Genomic DNA, 22310 nt, shown 5'->3' on the forward strand with positions numbered 1-22310 from the left:
TCCCATTCCCCGCAATATGCAGCCTGCACACAACGTCGGCGGACGTCGGGCCAGGGGTAGAGCTCTACTGGAACATGTCCGTAACAACCACACTGAGGCAAGCTTCGTGGATGCCGCGGCATATGTCCAACAAGAGGCGTTCGCCGTCTCCATCGTCAACTCTAATTGTAGGATCATCTCCTGTGCTACAGTACGCACATCGAAGCCCTTGGTAGCCGAACAGGTTGCAATCGCGTTGGCTGTGCTCGATAGTCGCAGAAAGACAATATATAGTGATTCCAAGGCGGCCATTAAGGCCTACCAAACCAGGATGGTCTCCCCTCAGGCCCTTCGCATTATCCAAAGCTTGAAAAGTATCTCTCCGTAATCTCTCATTTGGTTTCCCGCTCACATGGGGTCGACTGAGGGCTCTCCCTCTAACCCTAACGAGAGCGCGCACGAGGCCGCGTGAGGACTCACAGACCACGCCGCCTCCGCAGTTACCCTAGCCCGCGGGGAACCATTGCTCACGTATAATGAGATCACCAAGCATTACTATCTGTCAAGACGGGTATTCCCCCGCCCGCACCCTGCCTTATGCAGGGCGCGGGCGGTGACCCTTCGACATTTACAAGCTCGTGCGTATCCTAACCTTGCGGTTCTTCACGCAACATACCCTGAAAGGTATCCCAGTGCGGACCGCCCTGCCTGTGGACTAACGGCAACATTTAACCATGTGTTGTAGGAGTGTGAAGCCATCGGCTCCGCCTTCAGCGAGGATAGGTGGGCTGGGCTTTTGGGCAGCTCCGAACTCAACGAGCAAACCCTGGCTATCCAGAGTGCCCGCGATCGGGCCGTCAAGCTCGGCTTGGCGGTCCCTACGTGGGACTAGCCAGGTGACACGGGGTCTCCCCTGCGTCTTCTCTGGATCTAAATAAAGTTATTTCACTCACTCACACATATACACCGACGAATGGTTCCTGCCGAAGCGTTCTTCTGTAGCTATTATCCTAACGGATGTCGCCACCATCAATTTCCATATATCTCACTGAACCACATTCGTGAAAGTCGTCACTTTGAGAGAGGTTCGCCCATCCTGGTCATATGCTATTGCACTACGTGCGTCGCAAAAGCCGTCATCGAACCACCGCAACATTCGCTGACTGCTTTAGAATGTACGATGATGAAAGCATAAGTAGCAGCCTTCGTGAATTACATTCATGAAGATCGCCGACAGTGCTCACTTCTATCGTTGCTACCTGAATGTTGCGTTGTCTCCCGGGCACAAGTTCTCCCCAAAGGCATTGCCGTTCTTCTGATGCCCATTTTTGGCTAGTGTGTCTGCCAGTGAATCGTCTCTATCTAGTGACAATATCACCTGCACGAAGTATATGGAACATAAATATAATTTATGTCAGCAGGTTAATATGCGAAAAAATAAAATTTGAAAGCCCAAATCAAAACGCAGTAACAATATAGCAGTGTTGGTGGGTGCATATTGAATAAAAATAGCTTAGTTATAATTTACAAAGACTAATGTATTGCAAAACAAGGTAACTATACATATTGGGCTATTGCTAGAATTTCGCCTATATCAACCAATTTATTCTAGACTCGTATTCCCAACACATGCGCTGAATTTTGCCAAAAACGATGGACATATTGGAGCACAAACGATGGAGATATGGAGCACAAAATTACGGAATCAATTTCCGTTCCACCTCAAAGAGTAAACACCCTGAAGTAAAGTTGTAGCGGTATTTATTTTCCACCTCTACCGCAACGAAAAAAAGAAAAAAAGAACTCTCTTGCTAAGCGGTCATCAGCTCAACATGATCCTTGATTAAAGCTGGAATAACATTCTCATCACAACGTCATTCTCCTCCGAGCACTCCAGTGCAGGGTAGCAAACCGGAAACTCGCCTCTGGTTAACCTCCCCGCCTATCCTCTCTCGCTTTTTCTCCCCCTCTCTTATCCTTTCGTTGTTGGTCCGAGGGCGACCCTCGCCCAACAATGTTACCATGTCAACCTGTTGCCTGAGGAATGAAATCGAGCAACGAGAATCTGTGTGTCAGCGTCGGCCTGCCTGAAGTTTCCCCAAACTGACATGCATTTAGGTTATCCCTGTCTTTTGAAACATTTCAGCGCCAACCTCCGCAATGTAAGAACCTCGCCCCGCTGCATTGGGATTCCAGCACAGGGCAGCTCACCTCCTTTAGTAGCGTGAGGTTGTATCGGACCATAAGTTCCTCGCCGACGACCATGGGAAGAAATTCGTTGTAGGTGATGAACTGGACGGCGGCGGCCATGATGTGCCGCGTCTCGTGGTAGATTCGGTCGTCGTCCCAGTGCGGGTTCAGACGTGCCAACTCGTCGGCCATCCGGTTGTGGTCTCGCAGGTAGAATGTGTGCAGCACTGTCAGGTGGATCTGCTCGTTGACTCGCTCGTCGCCTGCGATCGAGGAGACGAAGTAGAACACTTTGAAACAACAGCGCAGAGAGTGAGCCACTATCACTACCCGCTTCTAAGGTGAACCATATGGTGTTGCGCAACATCTATACGTTATTTAGGAGCCGGACACCGAAGGAGCGGGACAGCACGTTGTGCTTTTAAGCTACACCTAAAGTAAAGAAGCGAAGACAGGCTTTTAGGACTACGCATACGAGCGTTTTAATAACGACCGCATTAAAACGTTATACGTGACAATAATAGCTGCGTAGCCAGGCTACACGAAATGTGGCCTGACTATCAGGGGAACAGGAAAGAGGCAGATGGGCTTTTGAGGGAAAGATTTCGCTCGTTGCTACTTGCATAGGAACAATATTAGGCTCATGTGTATGACGGTGTTATACAGTACATAAGCAGACACAGTTCATTATGATCCTCATCAGCCTATATTTTGTCCACTGCAGGACCAAGGCCTCTCTCTTTGTGATATCCAATTACCCCTGTCTTGCGCTAGCTGATTCCAACTTGCGCCTGCGAATTTCCTAACTTCGTCACCCCACCTAGTTTTCTGCTGTCCTCGACTGCATTTTCCTTCACCATGTACCCTTTCTGTAACTCTAATGGTCCACCGGTTATTCATCCTATGCATTACATGGCCTGCCCAGCTCCATTCTTTTTCTTAATGTCGATTAGAAAATCGGCCATCCCCGTTTGCTCTCTGATCCACACCGCTCTCTTCCTGTCTCTTAACGTTAGTCCAGACATTTTTCGTTCCATCACTCTTTGTGCGGTCCTTAACTTGTTCTCGAACTTCTTTGCTAACCTCCAATTTCTGCCCCATATCCATTTTCTGCACCGGTAGAATGCAATGATTGTACACTTTTGTTTTCAACGACAGTGGTAAGCTCTCAATCAGGATTTGGCAATGCCTGCTGTATGCACTACAACCAATTTTTATTGATCTGCAAATTTACTTCTCATGATCAGGGCCCCCTTTGAGTAATTGACCTAGATAAACGTACTCCTTTACAGACTCTAGAGGCTGACTGGCAATCCTTAATGCTTGTTTCCTTGCCAGGCTGTTCAACATTATCTTTGTTTCCTGCATATTAATCTTCAACCCTTCTCTTACACTTTCTCGGTTAAGGTCCTCAATCATTTTTTCTAATTCGTCCCCATTGTTGCTGAATAGGACCATGTCACCTGGAAATCGCAGGTTGCTGAGACACTGGCCGTTGATCCCCACTCCTAAGCCTTCCCGGTCTCAGAGCTTCAATACTCCGAAGCGTGCACTGAATAGCATTGGAAAGATTGTGTCTCCTTGCCCGACCCCTTTCTTGATAAGTAACTTTATACTTTTCGTGTGGAAAACCAATGTAGCTGTGGAATCTTTGTTAGATATTTCCCAAGATTTTCACGTGTACCTCCTGTGTTTCTTAATTACGCAATGCCTCTATGACTGCTTGTATCTCTACTGAATCAAATGCCTTTGGTAATCTATGAAAGCCACATAAAGAGGTTTATTGTAGATCAGATAGAATTCGTTGAACTGTCGAAACTGACCAACAAGAAGAAAGTAAGAGATATTCGAAATTATAACGTGGGAAAGACTTAGGAAGCCGTAAAATATGGACGCAGCATAAAATCAGTGAGAAGAAAATTTGGCATAGGACAAGCAGGCACAGTTACAGTATCGCAAATAATTTTCTTGGCCCTGTATGACATGATTGGAAGACGCCTGGCAGATATTACGACTTTATGAATGTAGTACCGGGCGATAATCTCACGGCTATGTAGTAGACTTACCGGTGTATAATATGTGATTCGATAAAGCATCCAGTGATACTGAGAGCAGTCACTAGGTCTAAGATACGTGCTTTTTCATCCAGTATTACCTCTGAAACTGTATAGGAAACTGATGCCTTACCAGCAAGAAAGCAGAAAAGATGCCGGGGGCGGGCGATGCAGTCTCGTTCTGGGTTCTCGGACTCCGGCGGCAGCATCGGCTTCAGTCCCAGATCGCGGAATCGATCCCAGACCCTCAGTTGTCCTTAATTGCAGACATCAATGCACATAGTTTTCATCAAAACAAGCAAAATCGCAGAAATGGAAGAGAACTGTTCTTTCTGCATGTATTTCCTACTTTACTGATATACATAAAAACAACGCGAGCATACCTCTGAAACAGAAAAGGCTGTTGCCTCAAACATGCTGAGTTAGGCATTTCACGCAAGAGCATTCAAGAATGATTGACCTTACGAATCTATCACCTCGCTTGAAGCTATGTGGCGCAAAATTGGTTCGCGAACTGCTTTTTTTAGTGTAAAAGCTGGATTAGTGTCAATTTTAAATACACATTTTATCATCTTATAAGGCCCCTCACTAGGCCCCGATGTAAGTTTTGGTTATCTACTGAAAGTTTAAGGCAACGTCTAATGGGCGTTTTACCGTAACAATTTTCGAATGGTTCGTTATTGCAGGAGATAGGAAAGATTGAAATATCACATTGCTATGCTGCCAAGAGGCGGGCTTCACTGCCAACATAGACACTATCCCTCCTTGCCTGCCTCGACTAGCGTCGTCCGCAAGTAACATTCTTCCCTGTCTCCTCCCATACCTCTGCCGTGGTATCGTGCAACGTTTACGTCATCAGGCCCGCCTACATATTTTTTTTTTTATCGGTGCACTTACAGTAGCAATATTGGGAGTTTACATTTTATGGTTTACATTGATGGAATTGGTGACGTTGCAGGCAGTGCGTTTTACACGAAGGAATTCTTGTGTGTGACCTTGACTGGCCTTCCTAGCTGGTGACAAGGCTTCGTAGAAAGGAAGAGCGTGCGGGCTTTGCATAAAATTTCAGCCCGTTTTCGAGCCGAGCAGCAGTTGATATCTTGGACAGACATGACTGGCACCGCGTGATCTGTGCACCACGCCTGTCTGACTGCAATGCCGAAACCTGGTAAGCGCCAATATAAAAGTAGCCGCTTAAGCTCCTAATACAGCTTTTACGCCGCTTTTGCAAGGTTCGTGTGAAATATTGGCACTTCAGATTTAAGGATAGCGATGGGCACTTCCACATCCATCTCTCTAGCTTTCGAGCGACGAGTGTTATGGATACCCCAGTACGCGAAGCGAAAAGTCCTATCCCGTGTATCATGACCTCTAAGGTTGGTTTTCTCATGGCAAATATCTTCATCGTTTCGAAATTTATGTACCCAGTCCTACATCCCTCGGGTGGTTGAACAGCCCTAAAAGGCAGACATGTGCGATCCTTGGCAGTAGCCGTTTGGCTCCAGATCGGTTGGCGAATAGCACACAAAAATAAGCATGCTTGACCTGCCATAGCTTATGGTAGAAAGGGTGGCAGCGCTAGGTTTATTTAGTATATGTTGCCAAACCACAGACGGACATTCCTTATTCTAATACAGTTTTTATATTTGAGGTTCACAAACAGAGGCACAGCCGAGAAAACAAAGGCGCCGCATGTCGTTGCCAGCAGAACATGCGCGCCTGCATTTCGATAAGGCAGCGCATGCGTGCTTTTGGTGCTCTTATTCAAAATATTAAAACCCAACACGTACCGCCAAGAGTCCTCTATGGAGCCACAAACTAGCCGGTCCATCCCTCAGAGGTATTTTATTAGTTCCGTACAGTCGCCCAAAATTCTTTACTATATGTTTAATAATAGCGCTAACCTTTCAGTTGTTCAGCGTTTCCTGAGCCAGGATTATGTAACGATTGCATTCTACTGCTATTTCTGTTTCCGGTTCGTACATAGTCCGAGCGGTACTCAGATGGGTCGTGAATGGTTGACGACAAGAAAGGAATAGCATCAAGCGAAAGCAATCCTTACATTTGTGGGGATTGAGGGAGGCGCCGGCGCCATTGCGCGGGCTCTGCCATCCCTCGCTTTCAGTTACCCGCTCGCCTTATTCCCCGCCCGCGCCGCCTAACCGGTTCCCGCGGTGGCGCTGCGCACGCGGCGGTTTGTGGTGAGGGCGGGGCGCTGACGTCACGCGGCCGCGTTTCGGCTGCTAGCGGCGGAGCGTGGCTGTGTCTTCTCTCCGGGACCAGCGCACGTACGGTACGTACATGCTTTCCTCTCGTCCGCCGACACCTTTGTGACTAGGACTGGAGCTCGCGCACGGTGCCTTTGCCCGCGCGGGGAGCGCGTACTTTGCGCTGATCCTTTTTTTTTTTCCGACGCTAAGCCGACGAGCGGTGCCATTAGTGCTCGCGCGAGGTCGTACCCCGCCGAGCCGCACTTGCCGAAAGCCTAAGCCGAAGGATATTGCCCGTGCTCTCGCGAGTTGACCCATTGGTTATCGCCAGAGCAAGTAGCATAGCCGCCGGGACTTTCCCTAGCGGCGTGTCCCAGCTTGAGCCGGTGCTCTCGCCGCGACGTGCTATATAGGCGCCTGTTATTGTATTTTCGCCCTGGTGCGGGACCCCTTTGGCTCCCCGCCGCGCGGGCGTTTGTGCAGTGCTGGTGCCGACGGTTTCAGTAAATGGTTTCCGTCAACTCAGGGCTTTACTGTGTTTTTGCGTGCGTCGCTCGGTAGCCCCTTGCGGCCTCTGAGCTCGCGCGCGAGCGGTGCTGGAGGCGACGGCTGACGCAGCCCTGTGGCTCGCTAAGCTCGAACCCGCGGTGGTTGGTCTCCTGTGAGACACCAAGAACCCACACATTACACCGGCCCTGATGATACAGTGAAGAAACACGTCCCGCGATACTGCTCTATTAACGGTCATTTTGCTTATGAAGCACTAATATCTCTTCTGGTAGAGGGAGAAATCCTAGTGTGTCGTCGTTTAGAACATTTAATGTTCATGAAAACATATACGTTTGATTACTGGAACGCAATAACTAGCCCTGCGTTTTCTTTTAGTTTGTAAGCGATAAAGCCCTCGTAAGTTTGTCACAGGTAAAGTTTACTTCGGATAGTAAGACCATTCATGAACTTCTATTATTATTCCGACAGATTTAAAGTAATAGCATTTGGTGGGTTCGATCATTCAATAATCCAGAGCTCACAAGACATTAAATGAAGCCTTTGTCTTAGCACGACGAAGAGCTTCCCATTCTTCTGCCATCGCCTTCCAAGCGACAGATTGGTGCGCTGCTCTGGATGACATAATTTCCTAAGCGCGCCTCCTCCCATCTTTTTTTATAAACATGGCGGTATTGTTATGTAACGCTGACATTAATCCCCTGCGCACGCCTCCTCTCCGGCGCTGCGCTGCTCCTCCTCCTCCTGACCAATATTTTTCGCCTCCATATGTCTCTCCCTTCCTCTCAGCTGTTTTCCATGATAACTCACAATGCCGAGTGTCCTTGAATGACCCGCATAATGCTGAATACCTTGCAGCGCATAAAAACGGGACAAAGTGAGACACCCACGTATACACATAGCTATTGAATTAAAGAGTTGGTTGGGCAAGACAACATTTACAAGAGAGAGTTCGAATGTTTAAGTCGAAACTCACCTCGATGGAAGGATCTTAGTTTCTTGGCAAGAGCGTCTGTTGATCCATATATGAAGTTCGCATCGATGGAATGAGTTAAGATGTTGATGTGAGACCGTGGACCTATAAATAAAGAGACGGTACTATTAAACTGCAGTAGTATCTAATTTTATTGGTGCCTTACAGGCTGTGAGGCCTAACATGTGAACTCATTTTTGCGATTAGACTATTTGTGGCACCGTAACAAATACAGTGACCGCCACAAAAACTTGAATTAAGAGATACAAAAGCACTAAGCGTAACACGTCTGTACGTAAGGTCCATCAACGTGCGATACACGAACACTATGTTTGAAGCAACTCTTGAATTGAATAAGAGAACAGAAATATGAAAATGGCAAGAAGCAGTCTTCCAGTGCTAATAAAGCATGCGCGTTCACACACGGTTAGTTTGCTGGAAAGCGTCGCCAGCTCTCTGTGGCATCAAAAGCATCGTGTGTATCTCAGGGACCAGTTAACTTACTGCCAAACTCGGGCCCGCTATCATACTTTTGTTTTTGTGGATGGATGCCACTGCTGTTATTACAACATATTCTCACGCGTTGGTTATGGTGTAGATGCGTAATTAGAGATTGAAATGATGAATGGGATTGGAAAAATGCAAGTTTTTTTTAGAAAGTCATATCCAGGGAACAAAGCAACGTTTAAGTGACAATGATAACTGCGAGCGCGGTCGATCGCTGAGTCAGACCACTCAACTTCTTCCTCTGTCTATATATACGTCGTCCTATATATTCTAGCGCAGTCAGTGGTTGTCGCGCACATTTGACAATTCACTACATTATGTCTATTGGGCGTGCAATCTGATTGTACCTCTCTCACCATCTGATTGGTGACTAAGTCCACAGTGTTTCCGATATAGCGAGTGGGTCCGCTTCGAGAGCGATAGTATGCTGCCAGTTTATAACTCCGTCCAGATGATCATACGGGACAAAAATGTGAAGTAAAGCACGCCCTCAAATGCAAAAATACAAAGCTGCCGCATATACTCAAACCATTCGGGGTGCGCAGAAGTTGGGCGGAATAGACTGTTTTTCGCTCGCTTGAGGCTCCAAACACTCTGACAAGTTTGCTTTCCTGTACACATCAGTTGTTGTGCGAAAAAGCATGTTTTTGTGCATTGGTAAGTAGGCATGAAAGGTGTACAAGCAAAAAGTTTTTGGAAGGTTCTTTTTTATACTAGCACCACGAATGCACTAAAAATCACTAATGAACAAGAAAGTATTACTTCATGTCCCGTACTTGCTTAATTAAGTTATTTGCCAGGCTAGAGCGCAGATTTGAACATAAGCTCAGTGCAGCTGTATAAAATATATGAGAGTGCTCGTACATATTTTACCATGAAGTATGTTTGCAGCGAATGTTCATGATTCACAAATTTCAGTATCACTAGTCTGGCACCTTGTGACATAGCATGCATAACAATTTAAGTATCATATGTAAAACCAAATTTCACAGGAGGAAGAGACTTAGCGAAACATGTTAACTTGCGCCTGTGTACATTCGTTTTATCGTCTTCTTATTTCAGTGGAGTATTTGGTGATGTTATACATTTGCTATTCTGCCTCGTGATTGGATGATTTCAGCTTTGTTGAGCAATTTCTACCACTCCATTTACTCCAATTCATAATCCTGGTTAAGTCGCGTTTTAAGACTGTCAACGTGATGCTGTAATTATTATGATAGCGTTGCATTAGGGCGCAAAACAATAACTCGGTGATGAGTTTCACTTGAGCTACCTCTATATCCTACTAGTTAGCGTTACACTTCGAGAACATATGAGAAATATAGAATATTTATACTTCAGTGCTCCTGTAAACGTTGCCAACAGTTGGAGGGGCGGGGGGGGGGGCGACAGTTCAGGAGAGAGGGACACAGGATTTAAAACCACATTCTGGGAACACATGCGCTGTTATAGATGTAAGTAGCAGCACACATACCTAGAGCGCAACCCGGACGTTGACCAGCTAGGGACCTCTTGAACTCAATGCAGTCTCTGCCGTACTGACCATAGAAAGGGTCATCTCGAGGCACCTCGATGGTCATACAAAGCGGGTGCTGGTACTTCTCTGGGACGTTGCAGCACTCGAAGTCCAGGTCCCTCTCGTCTGCATCGAAGAAACATCAGACAAATTAGACTTTAGCGAAAAGTTGTTTGTGAATTATTTTGCTCAGTAAATTTCATGCCTGAATAAGTGGGTAGGGTATACGAAATATGTCAGAGGGTATCGTAAGGCACTTTTGTCCGAAAATTACGTTGCAGCCGACAGTATGATGTGTGGAGCCAACACTTGCTTTTGTGAAGAGGCTATTTACAAAAACAAGGAGAGTGAGAGGCTCAAACCGTTCTAGAGCGAAAGGAAACTTAATTTTAGGGCCTCTGTTCACCCGTTCCTGGAATTCTCCTCTTCCTTATATACCTCCCGAGCTCTTCTCCCGCACTATTCAGTAGAGTTGAAAGGGGGTGCGCCATTAAATATGAAATCCGCCACTGACAGATCAGACAAACCAGGAACACAGAACACACTCATGTAGGCGTAATAGAGCTTCACGCTAAGACTATTTGAAGAAAACTTGGCACTGCATTTGTTTGTATGGAAGAAAACATTTTCATCGCATCGTTCAACTTCATCCACTATCGGAATGATGATTTGCGCATGCAGTTTACTATGATTTGGTGTGGCTGTGTTTTATCTAACTTGAGTGCTGTGTGCTTGCCGCCGAATGCTTCTGCATGAGCCAATGTATTTTGGCCCGTAATTGTCAAAGCAGAAATAACACAAGATACCCTAGAATATCTACATCACTAAATCTAGCGTTTCACTGTGGTAGAACAAGGAATGTCGGTGAAGCCAACGTTTCGACAACGCGACTTGTCTTCAGTCAGGGCAGCAACTGCTTTTTGAAGCACTTGCTGCCTTGACATTTTCCATGTCCTTAAATATCGTCCCAAAGACAAGCTTTGTCGCACTTTACGGTAACAAAGCTCGGCTGGAACGATAGTAAGATTTCGCTGACGCCTGACTCAAAACTGAAACAAAATTGCTGCGAAGGAACCTTAGCAGCGTCAAATACGAGACAAACTTAAACGTTTTCGTTTCACTCATTTGTACATTGTATGCGAACAAAGCAAAAAAAAAAAGCCAAATCTTTTCGGACCCGTCTTTTTTGCCATCACAAGATCGCGCTGATTGCGAGCCCTCACCTCGTGGCGGCGCTGCAAGTGTGAGGTCGTGGTCGATGAACTGCCCCCAAGACATGACGAGGATCGATAGCTGCCTGTTTGGATGGTCGAAATCTCGGTGGATGAAGCTGCTGATGGCGCGAGCCTTGGGCAGTTGCCCACCATCTGCCGCCTGGCGAGGTCCCTGTACACCTGCGCCAAGCATAAGCATGGACGCTAAATCATTTGCATCAGAAATTTGGAATATAAGCCGTGGCATTACAGAGTGCCTTCTGAGATATAACAACATGGCGCTTCATAAGAAAAGTTGTTTATAGACTTTTTCAGAAAGTCACTATCCTTCTCAGAGAAACTTCCTCCGCCCTTGTGAGGTTGCAGGGGGAGGTATTTCCCTGAGATATTTTCTGTTAGACGAGACTGTGCAATCTGGATAGGTTAATACAGCTAAACAGTGGGTCCTTCACATAATGGTTCACCTAATGTGGAGCGTACACTACCGTGCACATGAGTGGTTCAATGCATCTGAAATCCTGCGAACTCTCATACACATATTTCACATCCTACAGGTGGCTCAGCTTGTGTATGTGGTGTTTCCTGAACAATTGCCGTAAAAGCGCGTCGTGCTTATTTTTATTTGTCAGATTTTTTCTAATCGTAGAGCTATGTACAACCCATTTGTTTAAAGCTCTGGGATAACCATGGCTCACTGCGTACGGTGTCACTGACAAACACAAGAAGAAAATATATGAGGAAGATTTTTTTAATTGCAATTCGCATATAGCACAATTCAGCATGTTCAAGTTGATTACCGGAATCGACGGATGTTACTTGTACGAGAAATCGCAATGCCCAGCTCGCTAATTAAACAATCTAATTAATTTTCCAATTACCCACGTTAGGGCACATATTCAAATTGCGAAATTGAAAACTTCCAGTAGTGAAGTCACGTGAGCTTCAAATAAATCACAAGGCTAGCGCCTCTTTTGAGATATCCGTCGACAAAATATCCTAAAAAATGCACTGGCATTGCGACTAATAAAATCCCGAACTACTTGCCGCAGGTTTTGAGAAACTGTTAGCTGGAATGTCAGGTGTGTTCAGTAGCACACTTTATACGGCTGGATATCTCGGAAGTGGTACTAGTTAGGAGCGCTATAAAAATATTTCAGCCCTTCCACTGGGGTGGAGACGGAATACCAGCGAAGCTGTACTATGGTGGGAATTTTGTATTTCCAATTATGACTATGAAGATGTGATGATTGATTATTTGAACTATTAAAGAATGATCAATATATATTATCCGGTGGTTTTCATTTATTTAGTGACCATAAGGACCATGGTCTTATGCTCGTTACGGTACACCTCTAAAGGGTGTACGGCAAACGTTGGCACATTCTTCAGAAACACGTCACCAACGCCGCGCACGTTCGGAGCGAACGTGGGCAAAACGCCGCCGCCGTCGACAACAGTTGTGCGCGTTGTTTGTGTGACACACACAACCGCTGTCAAAACGCTGGCTACGTAAGAGTAGAGGTTGAGGAAAAGGGAAAAGATGCATGTTTCTGCAGCCCTTATAGGGAGCACGGCTCAGCATCTGAGGGGCGGGGAAAGAGGGATAGAAAGTAGGAAAAGTGGAAGAAGGGGAGGGAGCTACGTGACGAACGGCTAAACGCCGTTGTCGACACTGTTAAGGGAGAGGCGGGCGCGAGTAGAGAGCCTACATGCAACGCTGTGCGAGAGCCCAGGGAGAGACGGCGGCAGAGGCCGGCAGGGCTGCGCGCATGCGCCGCAGTGGGAGAGCGGGCACGCACACGCACAGTCCAGGGTGCCTCGATGCCCTCCTCGCCCACCACTCCCCTTCCACTGGGAAGTCGCGTTTGCTCTCCCCCGTGCGTTCGCTCCCCGTGAAAGCGCGCGTCCCTCGCCCTCGCGTGCTTTCACTCGCACATACAGCATACGGCCAATGAGAGTTTTTTAAATGCCATTTCTTGCCGGCGGCTCTGTCCGTCCCTCCCGCCTCCCACGCCCGTACAGTTCATGCGTGTCCCCTCCCCCCTCTCTCCTCTCCTAGGCTCCCCCCTCTTTCTCTCCTCTAGGAATCCTGTACGGAGCGGCGCCCGCGTGCCACACCCCTACAGCGCATGCGCGTGCTCTCCCCCTCTCCTCTCCTATGCTCCCCCTTTCTCTTCTCTAGGAATTCGGAGCGGCGCGCACGATAGGTGGTGCGACAGCTGCAGACTCCGCTGGGGGCGCCACGGTAGTTCCGCGGTATGAAAATGACGGAGCGCGCGCGCCTCATTCTCTCTCCTGTGCAGCGCCGCGATGAGCGCTCGGGCCGCTGCCACGAAACCATCTCCCGCTCAAGCTAACCATCTCCCCGCTGCTTCGCATCCACACATGGTTCCCTTTAGCGGGAGATGGAGTAATTTTTTTCTATTGCCGGACGCGACCATCGAAGAGTCAGCCCTTAGCAACTTCGCTGAAAAAACATTACTTCGCCACTGCTCGACTTCAATTTGACAATTATAAATAACTAAAAATAGAGATTTTTAGAATAGGGGCCCCAAACGTTTTGGGGCCCCAAAGAAATAGCGTCGACGCCACTGCGCATGCGCGAGACGCGAACTGCGTTTGGGTTTTGCGTCGGGCACGCTATTTCACCGATTTAGCGGGAGCCCCAATAGCGGCCCCAAAAGCTTTGCGTCAACAAACATGGCGGCGCCCATCGAAGCGACGGCTCTCACCGAGCACCAAACTAGGCTCGATTCGTGGTAACGCGTGAAGTTCGTAAGCTAGGAGAAGTGACTGCGTTTATCGCTTTCTCTCAACTAACGTGTGTAATGAAGCTTGATTCATTAGACGCCGTTGATTCCGAATTCGATTGTCAATTTCATGGCTCGTAGGCCTAACATGGATTAGCTGGCTCCTGAAGGCACGTAAAGTTGGTTACTCAAAATTAGGCGCTACAAATCGCTTGCTGTTATTAGAATAACCTCTAAAATGTTAATTAAACGCAAAAGCGCGAAAGTCAAAATTACTCTTCTTATCATAAAATGGTATAGTTTATCTTAATATTTGTAATAATTTCTCTTTGACACCGTAGTGGCGCTGCAAGCGCAAGATCCTATTCGCAAACGCAAAGCCCTATTCTAAAACTCTTCACTCCTGCATGTCCTAATGGTAACACCCGCAAAGCTCTTTGGGGCCCCAAAGTTTTGGGGCCCCTATTCTAAAACTCTCCATTGTTAATTTGTGAATCTTTTTATTTTGGTACCAGGACATTTCGATTTTTCATTGCAGGTAATTTTCGTCTATTGCCTAAGTGCATCTGACCAGGCGAATACTAGATACACTATTTGCGTACCTTGTTGACGCGGGCCTCGTGACCCAACTCATAGGGAGCCAGGATTACTCAAGCCTGGTCAACCCCTGATGACAATAATCAAGAGGGGAGGAGAACTTGTCACAGTAATTGCATTTGAACAACAACAGGCCGAACAACGTTATCTGTTGCAGGAGACTCTTTACAAAAATTGTGTTCGATCTAACAATTTAAAAAAATGCCAGCAGTATACCGAAGGAAATAGTTTCAATAAATGTTGTCGCAGTTTCACCCGAAAGGCAAAGCATCAATTGCGGTAGCAAATTTGTAGAGAGCTATGCGGAGTAATGATAGTAGCTTTATCAGCTGTATAAACTTGGACATGCAGCAGTACCGGCAACACGCAGAACTGTTGTCGACGCCGTCGGCGTTTTGCCCGCGTTCGCACAAACGCGTGCGGCGTTGGTGTCTGTTGCCGGAGCCTCTGGGGCTCGGAGGTTTTCGACCACATCAGAACGGGACACTCTCGTCTATAGCGTCGGAAGTCTTTACCACCTTCTCGCCTCACAACGTTTTTATATAAATAGGCACTTGGTGCCGCAGCTAAACGTCGCCTCCCTTCCCTCCCCCCCCCCACCCCCCACGGCTTTTCGCGCGTCGGAAGAAGGCGCGTTTGCTCTACATAAAATGCTGATTGTAAAGGAGGAAAGAGACGCCTATACTTCTGTAGCCCTTAAGGGAGCACGGCGCAGAACGCGCGTTCGTTCTCCGCCGTGGGTTCAGTCCCCGTGAAAGCGCGCGTCCCTCGCACCCTTTCACTCGCACATACAGCGTTCGGCGCGCGGCGACGATTTCATCTCCATTGACGTCATACGGAACCTCACGGCGACGGCGACGGCGACGCCGACGGCAGAAATCTGCTTTGGAGTGTCCATATAATTGCTATCGCAATAAAACGCCGTGACAAACCGCTAACGTCTATACATTTTGCGTTGTGGTATAATGTCGGAAGCCACAGAGGAGCCACAGCGGTTATCTGCAGCTTGGGTGGTCTCCTTTACACGCGTCTCGAACAAGATTGAGAGGGAGGTCGCGGGAGTGGCTGGCTCACCGTCGCTGTAAAGGGGCGGCAGAAAGCGCACGAAGGGAGTGTTGGTGACTCCCCAGGACGGGATGTTTGATGTTGTTGCAGCGTCCATCCATGCTTCGGTAGCGCTCCACAGTGCACGGCACGGGCTTCACGTGGGCCGGGCACAGGTCGTAGAGCTCCGTTTTTGACGTGTCGATCAGTGGCAGGCCAGTTCATAATCTCGTCGTGTGTCATGCGGAACCTGCGGCAGCATCGGCAGACACTCTTTGAATGACAGTAATGTTCGTTTATTTGCTGCATTTCAACAGAAATACCGGATCCCGACTAATATCTGAGCGCTGCGCGCTTGCAATTAGGTACAGAATTTGGGAAGAACCTAGCAAACAATACACCGACCGTAAAGGCACGACAAAAGAAGTATGAAAGACGACACTATCATATGATCACCAATGGATGGATGGATGTAAAACTTTAATGAAAGCTTTGCCGTGTATCCTAGTGGCACGATGCACGCAGTCATAACTCATGAGCACTCTTTCTGAGAGGGTGCAACACGCAGCATCTGTGCTAAGTACGCATTCATTGAGTTGTTGAAAAACGCCCACTGCCGTAATTATTCGTCAATGAAGCGCTGAAGGTTACTGATGCCGAGGCGCAAGAAAACACCAGCCACAGTGGCTATGGCATTCGTCTGCTGAGCACAAGGTCATAGGTTCGATTCCCAGCCATAGCAGCTGCATTGCAGTGAAGATGTAATGCAATGACGCTCGTGTACTCAACGTTGAAACGGTTAAAATCATTCTGAGCCCTTGAGGCTACGGCATTTCTTAAATCTTACTGTTGCTTCAGGACGTAAAACCCATTGGGTCAATGAAAACACCCACACAAGCGAAAAAGAATGACAAGCTCTTGTAATTAAAGATGTTATGTGGGGAAACCAAGTTACTTTGTTGGACGGGCACACTATGCGACCAATATTCACTGACTACAGATATCAATGACTGAAATCGGAGGTAATTGTTCTGTATTCCCTGGCACTGCTGCGGAGCTATCATATGTACGCAAACATGGTTGCAGGGGCGCTATAACGTAAAATGATTCCAAACTGTTTTGATTCCAATTTCTGCAATCAGCCTCCACGATTGATCAAAACATTTTCGGGCCACTCCCAACTTCGCCTGTCTGTCATGCGGCGTCACGAAAACCGCGATAGCTCCCCATCTGATATAACGTGTACACACTGATTATGCATGATTAAACCACACAAAAGAAAAATAATCATTCCTGATTCGACGCCTTTTCACCATTAGCCCTCTGCTATTGGTCCAATGTTTTCTGGCTACGCCCACTTCGCTTGTCTGTCACGTGACCTCACAAAACCGCGAAAACTCGCCACGTCAAAGTGACGTGTACGCGAAAAAAAAGCATTAATATGCCGAACAAAACTGAAATTTTTTCAATTTTTGCAAGCTAAGTAAAGTGAAGCGGACCAATCAGAGAAGCCGGCACCACCCTCGTCATGCGGTTATCTATTTTCACTGCGCTGGCTCGGCTCCATCGAAACCCTCTCCACTAGAGCGTGCTCCTCACCTCTTGTCAGCCAATTATATAAGAAAAACCGCTGAGTGTAGACAATGTTATCGGTTTTGCAAGCGAACAAAGGTGACCTCCTATAAAGGAGGAGAGTGTTTGATTGGGTTCAGACAACGCTGCGGGTCACCGCCCGATGCTTGCGTCCGTGGTTACGTAAATTTGACGTCAGGAGTTTGGAATCAAAGCAGTTTGGAATCATTTTACATAGAGCGCCCCAGGTGTTGCGAAATAGGCTTCTTCTTCTTTCGACGGCACTACAACGCAAGCACACGGGCGTTTTTGCATTTCGCCTCCATCGAAATGCGGCCGCCACGGCCGGGACTCGATCCCGCGATCAGCAGCGCAACGTGCTCAGCAGCGCAACGCCTTAGCTGACTGAGCCACCCCGGCGGGTGCGAAATAGGCTGACAATTAAGCAGATTAGGATGCTTATAACCTTTACCCCAGCTACTTTCTTGAACTCAGTATATTTGAGAGGACTCCGTGAGGTATTGCACGTGAACACGAGTACAGAGCAAACGCTTCCTCGTCTTCGAAAGACCAAGTCTGGAAAAAACTGAGCTCCAGCAGTGTAATACGGTTTGCAGTTTCCGATGTTTTAATGGCAATAAGTAACTTACTGTGTTGCCAAGATCTTGGTGACAAGCAGTGTAAGTTCGGCTGTAGGCGCAATGTCCTTAGGCTCTGGCAGGGGGTCATTAGCCGCATATGGGTGTATATAATCTGAAAAGTATAAGAAACAATTGTACATTTAATACCAGCGCATCCTATGCTGTCGCAAGCGCTCGCAGCTGTTCGAATTATGTAAATAATATTCCCTAACACAAAGATTTCTAACTTGTTCCGTGCGTGTACAACTATTAAAAATGCAGCAAATTGTTTGCCCACTTAAATCAAGTGTTCGGCAAGACGTATCGACTTAGGCGGTGCATCATCGGGAACTGACATTGTGACAAGCACCACAGTATTCGCCTGCTTGATTCATTTGTTCTGTTACATGTGTCACAATGCTCAATGCTTTATATTACATTCATTTATTCCCACCGTCTTCTTCTGCCAAATAAATTAAGTCCTTGTCTTCACTTTATTTGAATAAAATTGAATTTACAGAGTTAGACTACGTATGCAATAACTAGGTCCCCTAGCAACCCCTACTAGAGGAAACAAGTCACACTTTTTTCCTTGTACGCACACGTGGATAAGTAAAAACAAGAACAGCCAGGCTGGAATGGAAGTGACGTCATTTAGCGCACATAGTCTAACTCGCAAGGCCACGCTTTTATTTTTATTTCCCACTTCCGAGGACAAATCATCTGTTCCTTTTAACGCTACAATGGTCAGGAACACCCGGAAACTTGTAGGATAAAGAAAGCAAATCGAATGTAACAAAACTGCGAACGACCACTAAATATAGCAATTGGCTCGAACAGATCACCGTCTTGCGCGCAGAGAGTGCTTTTCTTATGTTTTCTTTTTGACAAAGCATTCTTTGTAACGACTGCCGCCAAGACAATGACGTACATTATCCAGCAAGGAAGGGCGGCATGAGTACAGTGCGTTTCTCTCAATACCAGAGACAGACAAGTATTCTGTAATAGCGCTCCTCAATGTATAAGCGAAGCTAACAGCCCTTCATCCGTAGCGTTGCTGTTGCCGATAAAAGAAAATGCACTATACACGACCTTCGAGCGCAAGTTATCTAAAAAGGGAATAAATGCCGTAGCGGCGGGAACAATAATTTTGCAGTTGCATTCCTTGACCTTGTGGTTAAATGTCACGTCATCTTCGAAAAATAGCAATAATTATTCAAATATTTATGCAAACGGGCTTTTTAAATTATAAGCTTCATATTCATCGTTATTGCAGGTAATTCAATTTTAACATATTCTTTAGACTAATTCGTGCATCGGAACAAACAGCGCCCTCGTTAAGCTCATTACGCAGTCGAAGGGGGGAACGAGTGGCCATCTCCTCAATCTAATGGACGTGCTAATTAGTTGCTGCTTTAGATTGAGTGTTCTGAGAAGCCACTTCCAGGTTCGGCACGTAGTACGGCGATGTCGTTCGCACTCCACCCTCCAACGTCACGCCTCCACGAAAGCACGCGGTGCACCTGTTCGCGATACAAAGCGAACAGCAAAAACCCTAGATGTGCGATATTTCGAAGCACTCGCTCGTTATGATAACTTTACGAAATAACTTTACTTTGTATACATACTGGATCGAAGTTTGTCAAGTATGTACCATAACGTTCGTGAAAGAGTCTGAGAAATATAGACAAATTATTGCGGCTTCGTCATACCTATGGCTTTAATTCGGGGCCGTCTGATGAAGTAATGGTGCTGCAGCGACCAAGCTCACGTAACTGCCATATCTTTCTTACGTAAGTTCTGAAAAGATCCCCTCCTAAAAACCTGTAAGCTCAGGCCAAGAACATACGAGGTACATGCGGAACCGAAGGTTCCTAATAACTGATGCGGTTAAAAAGTATGAGAGACTGGAGCGCTACCTAGTAGTCTCGAGCTGCAGCCTCTAAACGAGGAGGACACTATATTGGCAGCCCACGAAGCTCCCGACTGCAGCAACTGTGAATCCCAGGTTTCAATTCAATTTTCTGCAATCCCTCGCCTCGAAATCCTTCTCGCAGCAATATACATGTGCACCGTTATTCGCACTTATTTCGTCGTTATTTGTTCTATCCAGCCTTCTTTGAAACTTTGGTGTTTTTTCTGCGCGATAAGAGGTCTTCTTGCTCTTAATTCATTACATTTTGCCCCACTACTGCCAACTTATAAATCTACTAAACACCAAACATACTTTAGTGCTAAGAGACAGCGTCAGCTTTAAGATCTAAACTGTGGTCAAGTCATAGTTATGAAGCCCCACCCAGCACACTTCAGCCACGGCTAAACCAATCCTCGTCTTCCTCCTCTAGCCGCGTCGTTGCTGAGATTGCCTTCTATCGCGGCTGACGTCAGCAGTCGCCACAAAACTAACGCATTACCTCTGACACGAATGCGCAGGGGGAAGACAGCTTCTGTTGCGCATATTCTGTCTTGCACGCCTGCCTGCCATTCGCGCTCGCAAATGTAGGCTAAGCCCAAGGTTGCCTATTTAGAGTTTGTCTTTAGGTGCGGTTCCTTTTGTAAATTGAACTGTCACTTTCTAAGCACGTGAGACACAATAGAACAGACACAATAGCCGTGTAAAATAAACCACGGGCAACCGCTGCACTTGCACCTTTTTTTTTTTCTTTGCTCTGCGGTGCGACCCCGTCATTGACGTCAACTTGACATCGAGTCAGACTCCTTGAGGACCTAAAGAGTTATTGACTCGCACTCGCGCACAAAAGGTTAAAGCCCCGGAAGGCGGGCGACTGCGGAAAAGAAGTGCTAAACGTAAAGTTCAGCGCAACATGCTTGGGCCAAGGAAGGAACGAAAAGGAAAAGAAAAGGAAAGAAAATAGAAAAGGAGTAAGTGGGGAATAAGCGTTGAAGTCAAGGCGTCGTTCGCTTGGAAGAAAAAAAAATACGAGATCTCGCTCACTTAGCCTTGACTTGGCCTCTCGCACCGCATTGTTGATGTCCGAGTACTTGATGCAGACCTGTTCGTGTGGACCTGCGCTCACGAACGACCTGCGAAGTTAAAAAACATTGGGGTACGAAGCCGTGTTCCGCAATAAACTCTCTTTGCCTAAGCAAAGGAAAATAAGAAAATAATTAGAGAAAAAGAAGAAAAGAAAAAAAAACGGACGTGAACGGCTAGAGCAGCGGTCAGTTGCAGAGTTGCACTTCCAAAAGTTCTTTGTTTGCTTTTGCTTCTTAAAATGTCATCCTTAATGGTGTCCTGCAGTGCTCTACATCAGTCGCTTAGCAGGCTATTTGCACGACGGCTGCAAATCGCTACTCGGCCAATTCCAGCCATTACCAGAGAGTACTTTCAACCTTGTGTTCTGTTTCCCTACGTATAGGCGCGAGGCAGTGTAAAAGCCAGCGCATTGCTGTGAGACAATCAGAAGCTCATTTCGTAGAGCTGCATCGTAGAGCGATTGCGTAGAGCTGTCGATCAGTCCCTTTTGGTGACTATCCGACTTATGCACGAGGTACCACTGAGATAGTAGTGCCTCATTACATATACAACTATGGGTCCATCTTTGATGCCAGGACATTTTCGGTGCGGGTCCTTTCAATGCGCGTCAAAACAGCAGCGCCTAGTGACTCATGTCTCAGCCTACAAGTTCCTTTCGTCACGCCTGTTTCCACCTCTTTCCACAACATTGACGAGCTTTCAAAGGCCACACTGATTGATCAAGAGCCGAAATGTGCAACCAATGTGATTGATCTAGAAGGCTGCCTTGATTCGCACGCAAAAAAATGTGAACGTCTTGTACTCACTCTGAGTTTTTTTTCTTACCTTCAGCAAGCTTTCGTCACTTTCGTATGCTCGAAGCAAAAATGTTGTTTGCCTTTAATGCACTGATTATTGTTAGAGAAAATAAAGAAAGGTTACCGCCGGTTTGAAAAACTCGCGATTCCAATGTATATTTGTTAGATACATGCACCAATCAGAGGCTCACAAGTGAGCGGTGTCACAAGAGTCAACAACAGGATAGCCAATGAACTGACTTATCCTGAACCATACTTACGTGACTACGGCTTTAAAAGTTCGTTTCCTGCTTGGTACTGGTTTCCGGAACCGTTACACGGTTTTAGTAAGGGGGATACAACAAACCCACTGCTCCTCGCTTCTCACACCGTTGTTTTTCACACCCACATGTTTACGCATTATTGAATGCAGGCATTGTTTCCTTTGTTTGGACCTTTCAAGGTCGAAAACAATGGTCACCTGATGGGTCTTTCATCGGACTACAAATTACGCAATACCCAAGTCTTGATTGTTAACCGTTGCAGACTTGCAACGAAACGGGGGGGGGGGGGGGGGGGGAGAACTTCTGCGTACTTTTTATTGATGCTTTCAGCACCCACGTGGGTCTGTAGGGGGACGACAAGGCGCAATCTTAGGTGATGTTTTTCGTGATTTGTTACTACATATAACCCTGTAATCGGAAGTCAGAGTTATCAGTACTCAAACAGTGCATACTCTGTAAACGTCTGCTGCTTGAAGTGTAAAATAACAAACAATAATGAACGATAACTACTGCTGAACT

At 46.8% G+C, this 22310-nt stretch overlaps 1 protein-coding gene across 1 annotated transcript in view; it reads right to left on the reverse strand.

Moving 5' to 3' along the window:
- Positions 1-22310, reverse strand: part of LOC119448636 (peroxidase-like) — a 123749-nt gene that overhangs the window by 23926 nt on the left and 77513 nt on the right. Inside the window, 10 exon segments of the mRNA XM_049665645.1 lie at positions 2191-2432; positions 4357-4479; positions 7917-8018; positions 9895-10062; positions 11160-11330; positions 15572-15632; positions 15634-15759; positions 15761-15791; positions 17764-17866; positions 20690-20778. Of these exon segments, the coding sequence (XP_049521602.1) occupies positions 2191-2432; positions 4357-4479; positions 7917-8018; positions 9895-10062; positions 11160-11330; positions 15572-15632; positions 15634-15759; positions 15761-15791; positions 17764-17866; positions 20690-20778 (1216 nt within the window).

This window comes from Dermacentor silvarum, chromosome 4, assembly GCF_013339745.2.
Source record: "Dermacentor silvarum isolate Dsil-2018 chromosome 4, BIME_Dsil_1.4, whole genome shotgun sequence".
NCBI classification, from domain to species: domain Eukaryota; kingdom Metazoa; phylum Arthropoda; class Arachnida; order Ixodida; family Ixodidae; genus Dermacentor; species Dermacentor silvarum.